The following is a 15,072-nucleotide window of genomic DNA, read 5'->3' as shown; positions in this document are numbered from 1 at the left end:
AAATGACTGCCAATTTTATCAATGCAATCGTATAGTCTTTTGAATGTTTAAGTTGGCATGGTTTGCTTTCATTTCTGCAGCGGCTCCCATCAGACATGATGACAGGCGAACTCCCAAAACAACACTGACTACTTGGGAATGTCACGGGACTTGAGACAGAATATGTGTGAAAGAGGTGACAGTAGCGAGGAGGGATGTCGCTTATTTCACCCATTTACTCTGGACAGTGACGGAGTGTGCTTTTTTGTTTTTAATTATAAAAAAAAGTTACCGGAAGTGCCCATAACATTTTTACTCCAAATGTGCTAAGGAATAGCTGGTTAAAGTTTTTCGGTTTTTTTGTTTTACTATACATATAAGTTCATATCAGATTAGAGATTTGTTGGCTAATTTTACAATCATTTATTATTAATTATATTTAGATTTTTGCGTTTCTAGCTTCCGATTGTGTTTCTTGTTTTCTATTGTTAGGTTGGCAGTGCCTACAGTGCCTACAAACAAACGTGAATTATGCGCAAACTTCATATCGGTGTTCTGTCAAAATGGTGCGTCAGTTGGCATAATTTTCGCGTAAATTATTATTTACTTAAATAATATTAAATATCAATATTTTTCAAAATCGTAAATGCAAAAAGTTGTTGCTTATAATCATTAAGTTGAATCAAATGTTTGAATTTTTTTAAATGCGTATTGAAAACGGTAGTTGTAGGTAAAGAAAAAATACAGTGTGTGGCAAGCCTACGCACGACGGAAAATGAAACTTTTAGTATTCTTCTCTCTCTCTTTTCATTTCATTCTCTCTTTTTTTCTGTCTTTTGACATATTTATAAGTAGCATGTGATAAAAAAAAATTAAAAGTTATAAAAATATGGGATTCGAACCCGGGTCCTGCATAACGAGTGTCGAACGCTCTGCCTCTAGACCGCGAGGAGAGGTATCTCGCGCGACGAGAACCGCGTATACATCGTTTTCAAACACGGCAAATGAATAATATCACATAACGTCTCGTTAACGCTTTATATAGGGTCGAATCGAAGATATATCGGCAGTGTGAAGTCATATCTGTCGTTTTTCAAAATATTTCCGTATATTTGTCCGTTTTGGAAAAGATTTATCGTGTTTTAACAGTCTCATACCCGTATGGAGTCTGAATTTGCGGCTGTGTTTTTTACTAAAAAATCTTATCACGCACGTCTGCGAGGGTAATTAGTCGCGTTATCGGCCTTGATTAGTAATTTTAATGATTCAAAATAAAAATAATTAATCAAAATACCGAGCGACTCTACCGGCTCGATTTGTAAGCTTTATTTCGACCAAAATATCATTTAGTCAAAATATCTAAAAGTCGCAGCACGAGAACATTTTATCACTTTTCCTCGTATTAAAAAAATCACAAAAAGAAAAAAAAATAGTTAAAGCGGGGATCGAACCTCGGTTCTTCATGACGAGAGTCGGGCGCTCTGCCTCTAGACCGCGAAGCTGAGTTTGAAGAGTGACCTTAACTAGGTATATAATATTAGCTAGGCTCCTATAGCGAAATGATCACGGTTTTTCGTGACGGTCATGAGTCGCTTTTACTCCGATCCTGGAAAATGCATAACGCGCGTAAAGAAGTTTAACTTCAATAACTGATAATTTCATCTAGTTTACAAACTCTGTACTAAATTTAAAATATCTCGGAAATATTCCTAAAATTAATGACAATTTCAGTGTCGCTTGGGACTTATTTTTGAACATATTTAAAATACTGAACGGCTAGTGGATCCCCCTCGATACTTCGCTATTGCTAATATCTTTCTGGGGCGCCTCCGACTTGTTCCACCATTCACTACTGTATTTGAACATATTTAAAATACTGAACGGCTAGTGGATCCCCCTCAATACTTCGCTATTGCTAATATCTTTCTGGGGCGCCTCCGACTTGTTCCACCATTCACTACTGTATTTGAACATATTTAAAATACTGAACGGCTAGTGGATCCCCCTCAATACTTCGCTATTGCTAATATCTTTCTGGGGCGCCTCCGACTTGTTCCACCATTCACTACTGTATTTGAACATATTTAAAATACTGAACGGCTAGTGGATCCCCCTCGATACTTCGCTATTGTAAATGTCTTTCTGGGGCGCCTCCGACTTGTTCCACCATTCACTACTGTATTTGAACATATTTAAAATACTGAACGGCTAGTGGATCCCCCTCGATACTTCGCTATTGTAAATGTCTTTCTGGGGCGCCTCCGACTTGTTCCACCATTCACTACTTTATTTGAACATATTTAAAATACTGAACGGCTAGTGGATCCCCCTCAATACTTCGCTATTGCTAATATCTTTCTGGGGCGCCTCCGACTTGTTCCACCATTCACTACTGTATTTGAACATATTTAAAATACTGAACGGCTAGTGGATCCCCCTCAATACTTCGCTATTGCTAATATCTTTCTGGGGCGCCTCCGACTTGTTCCACCATTCACTACTGTATTTGAACATATTTAAAATACTGAACGGCTAGTGGATCCCCCTCGATACTTCGCTATTGTAAATGTCTTTCTGGGGCGCCTCCGACTTGTTCCACCATTCACTACTGTATTTGAACATATTTAAAATACTGAACGGCTAGTGGATCCCCCTCAATACTTCGCTATTGCTAATATCTTTCTGGGGCGCCTCCGACTTGTTCCACCATTCACTACTGTATTTGAACATATTTAAAATACTGAACGGCTAGTGGATCCCCCTCGATACTTCGCTATTGTAAATGTCTTTCTGGGGCGCCTCCGACTTCTTCCACCATTCACTACTGTATACCATAATGTTATTGTTGAAAAACTACATTACATCGACTGTAATTAGACTATTTAACTCATTCCGGTGCAGAAATATTGCATTAAGTTTCCCTCGGGCGTCACCGACTTCTTCTAACATTTAAACATCTCCAAACACTCCTGGCAGAATGGAGCTATTGTTCAATACTTGTTTGCACTTGTCTAGTTCATGCGTCGCACGCCTCTAGAAGTCAGGACGGAACTATTGGATTGCCTTCACAGATTGGATTCACTGAGTAAAGAGTTTTTCAGTTGTTAAACAAGTATTTTGTAGACTTCATTGAAAATAAACGTTTTTTTACACGGTAATATTATTCTCAATAAATAGTAATTTCTGTTATAGTCCAGTCAAGATGTACATCCGTGCTTGCAAAAGGTCCAGTCATTCTGAATTTTTTATATGTTGTTAGGACCTAAACCAGTATTAAAAAAAAAATTTTGCAACTTCGAAAGTGCTGTGCGAGCGGCGGTGGACCTAAAAAACCAGGAAATTTTCGGATTTTTTTCAGTTTTTGCTCAATATCTCAGTAAAGGAAGGGTCTGACCTGTGTAATTTTTAGGCATACTTTTAAAGTAGACTAAATTTGCTATAATTTGAGACCAAAACAAGCTATATAAAGCCATTGGTTTTAAAGATACAGTTCTTCAAAAATAGGCAATTTTTTCCAAAAAGTGAAATTTTTTCGAAATGGTCACTTATTTTGTAAAATAATTTCTAAAATACGTATCTCACGTCAAATATTGTAAGGAATAAAGTTGTTGTAAATTTAACAAGCTTTTATTTGAGACTAGATTGATATCTGTAGACTAAATGGTTCTCTCAAAAATGGCAGATAACCAAAAACAGTCATAAGTGGGTTTTGGGTGAAATGCAAATAAACTGTTCTCGCGTCTTTTTATGGTTTTATTGTGCTGTGAAGTAAATCCATTAATCATCGTGGGTTTATTCTAGGGTTATAATATAATTACGACTATTTCAAATTTCAAGTACCCATTAGTACCTATAACCATGGGTACCCATATGAATGGGCACGCATATTCACGAGCTGTTCGAGCCCACATTTTGGCAAACCTCACACTGGCCAGCATTGATTTTTATGAGGTTGACATAACTTCTGAGGAGCGAGACGAGACTGAAAAATTTCTGCGAGACACTGAAAGGTCTCTCACTATATCAGCAGAAGAAATTGATACCTACCAAATACTAAAGGCAAAATTTAAAAGTGCCTTGGAGAAAATTAAAGCGAATGGTCCAACATCACAGTTGTGGGTCCAATACTTTCGTATGACCACTTTGATAAAACTATTCATCCAGGCAGAGCGTGCTGGTGATTGGAACCTTCATTTGTACACTGTCCACAAGATGCTCCCTTTTTTCCACGCAGCTGGACAGTTTTTGTATGCTAAAAGCGCGCACCTCTATCTTCAGGATATGATGGCTCTATAAGATCGGATGGATAAAAGTGAATACGACATGTTCACAAAAGGATCCTTCACCATTTGCCGGTCTGACGAGTTTTGGTCTGGGTTGTGGTCAGACCTAACAATTGAGCAGAAGCTGATGCGATCCATGAAAACCTACGGTGGGTTGACCCAAGGAAGAGGAATCTCCGAAAGTGTTCTGGCAAGGTGGACAACAGGAATGGTGTTTATGTTGAACATTTGTGAAGAACTGGAAAGTTTTTACAGCTTATCATGTCATACTAGAGAGCAGCATGTAGACATGAGACCTTCTCGAATCATCCGAGATAATAGTGATGTGAAAAAACTAAAAAACTGGTTTGCTCTCCACCCTCCATTTCCCAAAACTGACAGTTTCATTTCTATCAGTAGTGGTTTACTGGCAGGTCCTGAAATTAATTGCCACACAGCCCAGAGAGTTGGAACGGAAGGAGTAATGAAAATTGTGGGGAAAATGTACGACAAGGTAGTAATAAAACGGAAAAATAAAGTTACCACGCTGGCATCGATCACCTCAACCGTTAAACTGTCGGACAAAAACAGAAGAGTGGCTGTGGATCCGCTCACAATTTTTCAGCGAGTGTGTATTGCAAAGAAATCTGAACAGGATTTACAGGATGACTTCAAGTATGAGTTGGCCCCGTTCCCGATGTCTCTGTTCAATGAACAAGGGATGCGCAAGGGCACAAAATCTACTCTGTACTCTGCCTTCACTCCTCTTTCCAGCCACACGCCGATAGATGCCAGCACTCACGTCATTTTGGATGTTGGCTACCTCTTGCACAAGGTCGTGTGGCAGCGGAAAAGCACGGTTCGAGCACTTTTGGCGCGTTATACCACCTACGTCCGAAACCACTTTGGGAAGAACGTCTCCATCGTTTTTGACGGCTACCCCGAAGATGCTACCAAAAAAAAACACCAAAACAGCGGAACGACTCCGGCGCTACGCAGCTCATTCCAGCTACGAATTGAATTTCGATGAATCCACAGTAATTCGAATTGCTCAAGAGCATGTTTTGGGCAATGAAAACAATAAGAGACGCCATATAACTCTTCTCTGTGACGCCTTTCAGAAGGAGGGAGTAGAAGTGGCTGTTGCCGAAGAAGATGCTGATCGAGAGATCGTCATGATGGCGTTATCAAAAAGAGCAGATGCCGATCGGGTCGTCATAGTGGGAGAAGATGTCGACCTGCTTGTTCTTCTCAATGGTTAAGGCGCTGAAGAGACAAACGTCTATCTTCAGAAGAGCACGAAGGGTGAAGCTGGTTGCTGTCACTACTCTACGACCTCCTACAACAACCAGGACTCCCGACAATTACCAGGAACGGTAATATTTACCCACGCGTTTGCCGGGTGCGATACCACCTCAGCACCGTTTGGCCAAGGAAAGACCAAAATCAGCACACTTCTGAGCAAGAGTGAACCACTTGCTGACCAAGTGGAGGTCTTCCTTCGGCCAGACTCTACCCCACAAGCCGTGAGTGAAGCAGGCATCAAGTGCTTCGTGGCTCTATATGGGGGTGACATCGCGAGGGATACTTTGGATTTCCTGAGGTAAAAGACGTTTGTCACTTCAACAAATATAAACCTCGCCCGTTTGCCACCGACGGAAGATGCTGCAGGCCACCATGCAGCAAGGTGCTACCTCCAAGTGCAGAAGTGGCGGGGAGTCAACTTGAATCCCACTGAATGGGGGTGGAAGCTGTCTTCTCAATGACTCAGCCCCATCCCCACCACGATGGATCCCGCACCTCCTGCCCTTTTGCGAAAAAATTCGTGAAAAAAAGGATGCTCTGGGAGCTGCTCGTGTAGAAAAGCTGGGCTCCACTGCTCAGTCCTCTGTCAGTCATGCGGTGGCAAATTTTGCATTAACGTCCCGGATGTGGAGCTGAAATACTCGGACGATGAAGATGACCCGACTACAGACTGGGCGCCTCTCCCAGCTAAGATAAAAAGAAAGACTTGATTTGGCAACCAAGACACAATACCTACATGATTTATATTAGTTTTATTTTTTGTGTACATGTAATTTGTCCTTATAGTAGGTACCATGATGTTTGTACAAGCATTAAAACAATGTTTGAAGATGACGTAATTCCCGATAAATGTAATATCTTTTCTTTTTTTCATCAAAAATCTGTTAACTGTTTGCTAAATAAAACCATAAAAAGAAGTGAGAACAGTTTATTTGCATTTCACCCAAAATCCACTTATGACTGTTTTTGGTTATCTGCCATTTTTGAGAGAACCGTTAAGTCTACAGATATTAATCTAGTTTCAAATGAAAGCTAATTAAATTTACAACAACTTTATTTCCAATAATATTTGACGTGGGATGCGTATTTTAGAAGTTATTTTACAAAATAAGTGACTATTTCGAAAAAATTTCACTTATTGGAAAAAATTGCCTATTTTTGAAGAACTGCATCTTGAAAACCAATGGCTGTGTATGGCTTGCTTTAGTCTGAAATTATAGCAAATTTAGTCTACTTTAAAAGTATGCATACCAACTACACCGGTCAGACCCTTCCTTTACTGAGATATTGAGCAAAAACTGAAAAAAATCCGAAAATTTCTTGGTTTTTTAGGTCCACCGCCGCTCGCACAGCACTTCCGAAGTTGCAAATTTTTTTTTTTAATACTGGTTTAGGTCCTAACAACATATAAAAAATTCAGAATGACTGGACCTTTTGCAAGCACAGCCCCCTTTTCATGTTTAACTTGACTGGACTATTATGACTCCGGTTCAATGAGCTCTAAAACTTTTGCTTTGAATTTAAGTGTGACTTTCAATGTTGTTTCTTTGGAAAAATCAGACTAGAAATAAATTAGGTACCTACCAATACTATAATTTTTTTACCAGAAAATTATTTAATTGCCATTTTAAAAATTTGAACTGATCTGTTGAGATTTCATACCATTCCCTTCGATATATTCTACTTAGATGAGACACGAAGCCAAAAATTGGTCCACTTTTGTACAAACCAATTAGTCCAATTTTACCTGCAACGACAGGAAATTACTGAATTCGGTCCCTCGCACTGCTACTTGTGTAATAGTGGAACAAATTTCAAATGATATATTACTACCCAATAGTACCTCTACGACTATCCCGTGATTTTTCATTATAAACTTTGCTCTGGTTATAAACCAAAATGTTTTTGATTTTTTATTAATAACTTTTTAATAAAATATGAAACGAATTATTATAACACAGATATTATATAAGATTGTTTTTTCCAGGGATTGGTGCCTGGCGGATGGGTGGGGTTCTCAGTGTTCATAGTAAGTGAGCGCTGGCTGCTTACCAAGACAACAGACTGGAACAGTGTGCTTGGGTAAGTTCCAGTAGTAAGTTGCAGCGTGCTTGTGCTTGTAGCGCGGACTGATTATTCTCAGTAACGGAACTTATATTCCCCTGGCTAATACTATTAGTACTGCGGAGCTAATATTATTTACACTCTAACAGCCTTTAGTATGTAATCATTTGTTTTCTTTAAAGTTAACACAACTGATATACAACCGTTAATCATACGTAAATGGATGTTTATAGTTGTGTAAAATTTAAAACATTTAAAATTTAGACTGGAATATACAAAAATTGTTTATCTTATTGTTTCAAGTAGACATTTCTGAAATATATTGCTTTAAGAAGACATGTCTGTAATATTTTGTTTCAAGAAGACATGTCGGTAAAATATATTGTTTTAAGAAGACATGTCAGCATTATATTGCTTCAAGGACACATGTCTGTAACATATTATTTCAAGATGACATGTCTGGAATATATTGTTTCAAGAAGGCATGTCTGAAATATATTGTTGCAAGAAGACATGTTGGTAATAGTTTGTTACATTAACTCCACACCGGGAGACCTTCAAAAAAACATTTTCCCTCACAACCTGTGTCATCTTTGGAGATGCTGTGTGGAAAGTCTTTTGATGAGAGGAAAGAGTGGGCATGGGTCTTGAATAGACCCGTGTTGTAGGAGGGAGGAAACACAGAAGGTTTCACAGCCGAGCTATTCAACTCCAAGAACAAGTCGTATAAACGACCAGTTCTCATGTAACAGATGTCAACAGTGTACAAATGTTGGCCGCGCCTTTGACGTGTTTTCCGACCACAGATATTATTTTAAATAATTGTTCATTACGTATTTACTGCGGAGTAAATAAACAAAATAATTTAATAGTATTTGTTTGACAGTTCCGTTAATTGTTCATTACGAATTTACTGCGGAAAAAATAGACAAAATATTTAGATAGTATCTGTTTGACAGTTCCGTTTATTGTTCATTAAGTAGTAAAATTCTAATGTTTTAAGGAAGTTTTAGTTAAAATTTTGACTGCTTCTAAGTTTTGATAAATACATACTCGCAAAATTACAGTAAAAACAATGGATTCTCACGCATACACAAACCCAGTAACTCAGTATACCCAGTAGACAATTTTACATGAACAAGTAGATTTGGTATTAATTATTGCATTCTCAGCTTCCGTTGATAATTGTAATTCTTTAAGTGAGTCGATATTATTCCTTCTGACCTGCTGTTAAAACTTTTTCAGGGCATTTTTCAAAGATTTAAATGATAAATGACAGATTCACTTCTCCCTCGGAATGATAAAAACACCGTGATATGTGTTGACATTTGATGGCAAATGATTTAATTATTTATAATAATAGATATCATGATTGTATTATCTACATAATATCTTACATCAACAAAATATTGTCTAAAACTATAGATTTATGATGTAAATGTGGGTTTTATTGCGTATCACTGTTTTATTTACTATGGTTGTATGTCTACATTAATTACGACAATAACTCTGCCATTAACTCAATTCAAACAAGCACAAGTACCGATATATTTTTTGATTCTCTCCCTCTATTTAAGAAAAACTTTTTTAGCACACTGAATTCGCCCACATAACACATACAACCACACACAGACACACACACACACACACACACACACACGCACCCTCACACATACACACACACCCTCACACACACATGCACACGTACACACACACACAAACACTCACACACACTTCTCTCCTTCCCCAGCACACTAATTAACTTAACTTAAAAATGTAACTTAACCGTAAATGTATAATATACCTCCTATGTCAGCGACATGTCATTGGTACCAATTATTGTACTAACTTTTATAATTTTGTAACTATTGTCATCTATGTAATTATGTACTGTTTGTTTCTGCAATAAACAAAAATAAAATAAAATAAAATTACCAAGCCTGGGAATGGCATACGAAGGGTAGTTTTAGATGTGTTGGTTGTTTTCTGTCAAATCACATCATTTTGCCTATCATAAACCTTTAGTGAATCTTACAAAATATGGTCTTATATTTTTCAACGGCTAATTTAATCAGAGTGAAATTGAAACTTGTATAAATCGATGACTTTTATTAAACTTTCTACAATTTTTAGGCAGACAAATTTAGTTTGTTTTTTTATAAACCGTTGTCAGTTACTAATTCCGATGGAATGTTAATAATACTGTTGATTGAACGTTGATTGATTGCAGGTGGGATATGAAATATGCTGAGGATATCATCCCCCCTCCAGAGGTGGTGTTCACCGTTACAAGGGTCGTGCTCCATCCCCAGTACCTCCCCGGGACCGCTGGAAGGAAAGGAACTAATGACATAGCTCTTCTAGAAATGGACCGGCCGTAAGCATCAAACATTAATAATAAATGACTTATTATCAATTTTCAAATTTAATTTCCATTATTATTGAACTCCGTAGTAGAGTTCGCGGGTTCGAATCTCGGAGATAGCATTTTTTGGTTGAAAAATATTGTGTATAATTTTATAATTATATTATTTTTATAGTTTTACAAAACTTATCAAATTAGCGACACATTCCATAACAATAGATACTCTCAGTATCGCCCCGGTAGCCGTGTTTGATGATCAGATCTGAATAGCCAGGTACTTACTGCCCCCCCCACCGCCTTCCTCTCCCTTAATCCCTTTGGCATTATGTGGATGCCATAGTCCCACTGGCTCTGGGCAGTTGTGACCCTCGTGAGGTAATGTCACAAGACCAATTACAAATTAGCGACACATTCCATCACAATAGATACTCTCAGTATCGCCCCGGTAGCCGTGTTTGATGATCAGATCTGAATAGCCAGGTACTTACTGCCCCCCCCACCGCCTTCCTCTCCCTTAATCCCTTTGGCATTATGTGGATGCCATAGTCCCACTGGCTCTGGGCAGTTGTGACCCTCGTGAGGTAATGTCACAAGACCAATTACAAATTAGCGACACATTCCATCACAATAGATACTCTCAGTATCGCCCCGGTAGCCGTGTTTGATGATCAGATCTGAATAGCCAGGTACTTACTGCCCCCCCACCGCCTTCCTCTCCCTTAATCCCTTTGGCATTATGTGGATGCCATAGTCCCACTGGCTCTGGGCAGTTGTGACCCTCGTGAGGTAATGTCACAAGACCAATTACAAATTAGCGACACATTCCATCACAATAGATACTCTCAGTATCGCCCCGGTAGCCGTGTTTGATGATCAGATCTGAATAGCCAGGTACTTACTGCCCCCCCCACCGCCTTCCTCTCCCTTAATCCCTTTGGCATTATGTGGATGCCATAGTCCCACTGGCTCTGGGCAGTTGTGACCCTCGTGAGGTAATGTCACAAGACCAATTACAAATTAGCGACACATTCCATCACAATAGATACTCTCAGTATCGCCCCGGTAGCCGTGTTTGATGATCAGATCTGAATAGCCAGGTACTTACTGCCCCCCCCACCGCCTTCCTCTCCCTTAATCCCTTTGGCATTATGTGGATGCCACAGTCCCACTGGCTCTGGGCAGTTGTGACCCTCGTGAGGTAATGTCACAAGACCAATTACAAATTAGCGACACATTCCATCACAATAGATACTCTCAGTATCGCCCCGGTAGCCGTGTTTGATGATCAGATCTGAATAGCCAGATACTTACTGCCCCCCCCACCGCCTTCCTCTCCCTTAATCCCTTTGGCATTATGTGGATGCCATAGTCCCACTGGCTCTGGGCAGTTGTGACCCTCGTGAGGTAATGTCACAAGACCAATTACAAATTAGCGACACATTCCATCACAATAGATACTCTCAGTATCGCCCCGGTAGCCGTGTTTGATGATCAGATCTGAATAGCCAGGTACTTACTGCCCCCCCCACCGCCTTCCTCTCCCTTAATCCCTTTGGCATTATGTGGATGCCACAGTCCCACTGGCTCTGGGCAGTTGTGACCCTCGTGAGGTAATGTCACAAGACCAATTACAAATTAGCGACACATTCCATCACAATAGATACTCTCAGTATCGCCCCGGTAGCCGTGTTTGATGATCAGATCTGAATAGCCAGGTACTTACTGCCCCCCCCACCGCCTTCCTCTCCCTTAATCCCTTTGGCATTATGTGGATGCCATAGTCCCACTGGCTCTGGGCAGTTGTGACCCTCGTGAGGTAATGTCACAAGACCAATTACAAATTAGCGACACATTCCATCACAATAGATACTCTCAGTATCGCCCCGGTAGCCGTGTTTGATGATCAGATCTGAATAGCCAGGTACTTACTGCCCCCCCCACCGCCTTCCTCTCCCTTAATCCCTTTGGCATTATGTGGATGCCACAGTCCCACTGGCTCTGGGCAGTTGTGACCCTCGTGAGGTAATGTCACAAGACCAATTACAAATTAGCGACACATTCCATCACAATAGATACTCTCAGTATCGCCCCGGTAGCCGTGTTTGATGATCAGATCTGAATAGCCAGGTACTTACTGCCCCCCCCACCGCCTTCCTCTCCCTTAATCCCTTTGGCATTATGTGGATGCCATAGTCCCACTGGCTCTGGGCAGTTGTGACCCTCGTGAGGTAATGTCACAAGACCAATTACAAATTAGCGACACATTCCATCACAATAGATACTCTCAGTATCGCCCCGGTAGCCGTGTTTGATGATCAGATCTGAATAGCCAGGTACTTACTGCCCCCCCCACCGCCTTCCTCTCCCTTAATCCCTTTGGCATTATGTGGATGCCATAGTCCCACTGGCTCTGGGCAGTTGTGACCCTCGTGAGGTAATGTCACAAGACCAATTACAAATTAGCGACACATTCCATCACAATAGATACTCTCAGTATCGCCCCGGTAGCCGTGTTTGATGATCAGATCTGAATAGCCAGGTACTTACTGCCCCCCCCCCCCCCCCACCGCCTTCCTCTCCCTTAATCCCTTTGGCATTATGTGGATGCCATAGTCCCACTGGCTCTGGGCAGTTGTGACCCTCGTGAGGTAATGTCACAAGACCAATTACAAATTAGCGACACATTCCATCACAATAGATACTCTCAGTATCGCCCCGGTAGCCGTGTTTGATGATCAGATCTGAATAGCCAGGTACTTACTGCCCCCCCCCCACCGCCTTCCTCTCCCTTAATCCCTTTGGCATTATGTGGATGCCATAGTCCCACTGGCTCTGGGCAGTTGTGACCCTCGTGAGGTAATGTCACAAGACCAATTACAAATTAGCGACACATTCCATCACAATAGATACTCTCAGTATCGCCCCGGTAGCCGTGTTTGATGATCAGATCTGAATAGCCAGGTACTTACTGCCCCCCCCCCACCGCCTTCCTCTCCCTTAATCCCTTTGGCATTATGTGGATGCCATAGTCCCACTGGCTCTGGGCAGTTGTGACCCTCGTGAGGTAATGTCACAAGACCAATTACAAATTAGCGACACATTCCATCACAATAGATACTCTCAGTATCGCCCCGGTAGCCGTGTTTGATGATCAGATCTGAATAGCCAGGTACTTACTGCCCCCCCCACCGCCTTCCTCTCCCTTAATCCCTTTGGCATTATGTGGATGCCATAGTCCCACTGGCTCTGGGCAGTTGTGACCCTCGTGAGGTAATGTCACAAGACCAATTACAAATTAGCGACACATTCCATCACAATAGATACTCTCAGTATCGCCCCGGTAGCCGTGTTTGATGATCAGATCTGAATAGCCAGGTACTTACTGCCCCCCCCACCGCCTTCCTCTCCCTTAATCCCTTTGGCATTATGTGGATGCCACAGTCCCACTGGCTCTGGGCAGTTGTGACCCTCGTGAGGTAATGTCACAAGACCAATTACAAATTAGCGACACATTCCATCACAATAGATACTCTCAGTATCGCCCCGGTAGCCGTGTTTGATGATCAGATCTGAATAGCCAGGTACTTACTGCCCCCCCCACCGCCTTCCTCTCCCTTAATCCCTTTGGCATTATGTGGATGCCATAGTCCCACTGGCTCTGGGCAGTTGTGACCCTCGTGAGGTAATGTCACAAGACCAATTACAAATTAGCGACACATTCCATCACAATAGATACTCTCAGTATCGCCCCGGTAGCCGTGTTTGATGATCAGATCTGAATAGCCAGGTACTTACTGCCCCCCCCACCGCCTTCCTCTCCCTTAATCCCTTTGGCATTATGTGGATGCCATAGTCCCACTGGCTCTGGGCAGTTGTGACCCTCGTGAGGTAATGTCACAAGACCAATTACAAATTAGCGACACATTCCATCACAATAGATACTCTCAGTATCGCCCCGGTAGCCGTGTTTGATGATCAGATCTGAATAGCCAGGTACTTACTGCCCCCCCCACCGCCTTCCTCTCCCTTAATCCCTTTGGCATTATGTGGATGCCATAGTCCCACTGGCTCTGGGCAGTTGTGACCCTCGTGAGGTAATGTCACAAGACCAATTACAAATTAGCGACACATTCCATCACAATAGATACTCTCAGTATCGCCCCGGTAGCCGTGTTTGATGATCAGATCTGAATAGCCAGGTACTTACTGCCCCCCCCACCGCCTTCCTCTCCCTTAATCCCTTTGGCATTATGTGGATGCCATAGTCCCACTGGCTCTGGGCAGTTGTGACCCTCGTGAGGTAATGTCACAAGACCAATTACAAATTAGCGACACATTCCATCACAATAGATACTCTCAGTATCGCCCCGGTAGCCGTGTTTGATGATCAGATCTGAATAGCCAGGTACTTACTGCCCCCCCCACCGCCTTCCTCTCCCTTAATCCCTTTGGCATTATGTGGATGCCATAGTCCCACTGGCTCTGGGCAGTTGTGACCCTCGTGAGGTAATGTCACAAGACCAATTACAAATTAGCGACACATTCCATCACAATAGATACTCTCAGTATCGCCCCGGTAGCCGTGTTTGATGATCAGATCTGAATAGCCAGGTACTTACTGCCCCCCCCACCGCCTTCCTCTCCCTTAATCCCTTTGGCATTATGTGGATGCCATAGTCCCACTGGCTCTGGGCAGTTGTGACCCTCGTGAGGTAATGTCACAAGACCAATTACAAATTAGCGACACATTCCATCACAATAGATACTCTCAGTATCGCCCCGGTAGCCGTGTTTGATGATCAGATCTGAATAGCCAGGTACTTACTGCCCCCCCCACCGCCTTCCTCTCCCTTAATCCCTTTGGCATTATGTGGATGCCATAGTCCCACTGGCTCTGGGCAGTTGTGACCCTCGTGAGGTAATGTCACAAGACCAATTACAAATTAGCGACACATTCCATCACAATAGATACTCTCAGTATCGCCCCGGTAGCCGTGTTTGATGATCAGATCTGAATAGCCAGGTACTTACTGCCCCCCCCCACCGCCTTCCTCTCCCTTAATCCCTTTGGCATTATGTGGATGCCATAGTCCCACT

The 15,072-nt window shown here is 41.8% G+C and overlaps 1 protein-coding gene across 1 annotated transcript in view; it reads left to right on the top strand.

Annotated features, from left to right (window-relative positions):
* Nucleotides 1-15,072, top strand: part of LOC149409007 (uncharacterized) — a 71,062-nt gene that overhangs the window by 36,150 nt on the left and 19,840 nt on the right. The window contains exons 12-13 of the mRNA XM_089650246.1: nucleotides 7,534-7,628; nucleotides 9,841-9,987. Of these exons, the coding sequence (XP_089506372.1) occupies nucleotides 7,534-7,628; nucleotides 9,841-9,987 (242 nt within the window). The remainder of the gene's footprint in view (nucleotides 1-7,533; nucleotides 7,629-9,840; nucleotides 9,988-15,072) is intronic.

The sequence above is a fragment of the Hesperophylax consimilis genome, unplaced genomic scaffold (assembly GCF_061612785.1).
Source record: "Hesperophylax consimilis isolate HC1 unplaced genomic scaffold, BYU_Hcon_1.0 scaffold_39, whole genome shotgun sequence".
Classification (NCBI taxonomy): Eukaryota; Metazoa; Arthropoda; class Insecta; order Trichoptera; family Limnephilidae; genus Hesperophylax; species Hesperophylax consimilis.
The sequence above is the reverse complement of the archived record's forward strand: the minus strand, read 5'-3'. Positions and strand labels throughout refer to the sequence as shown.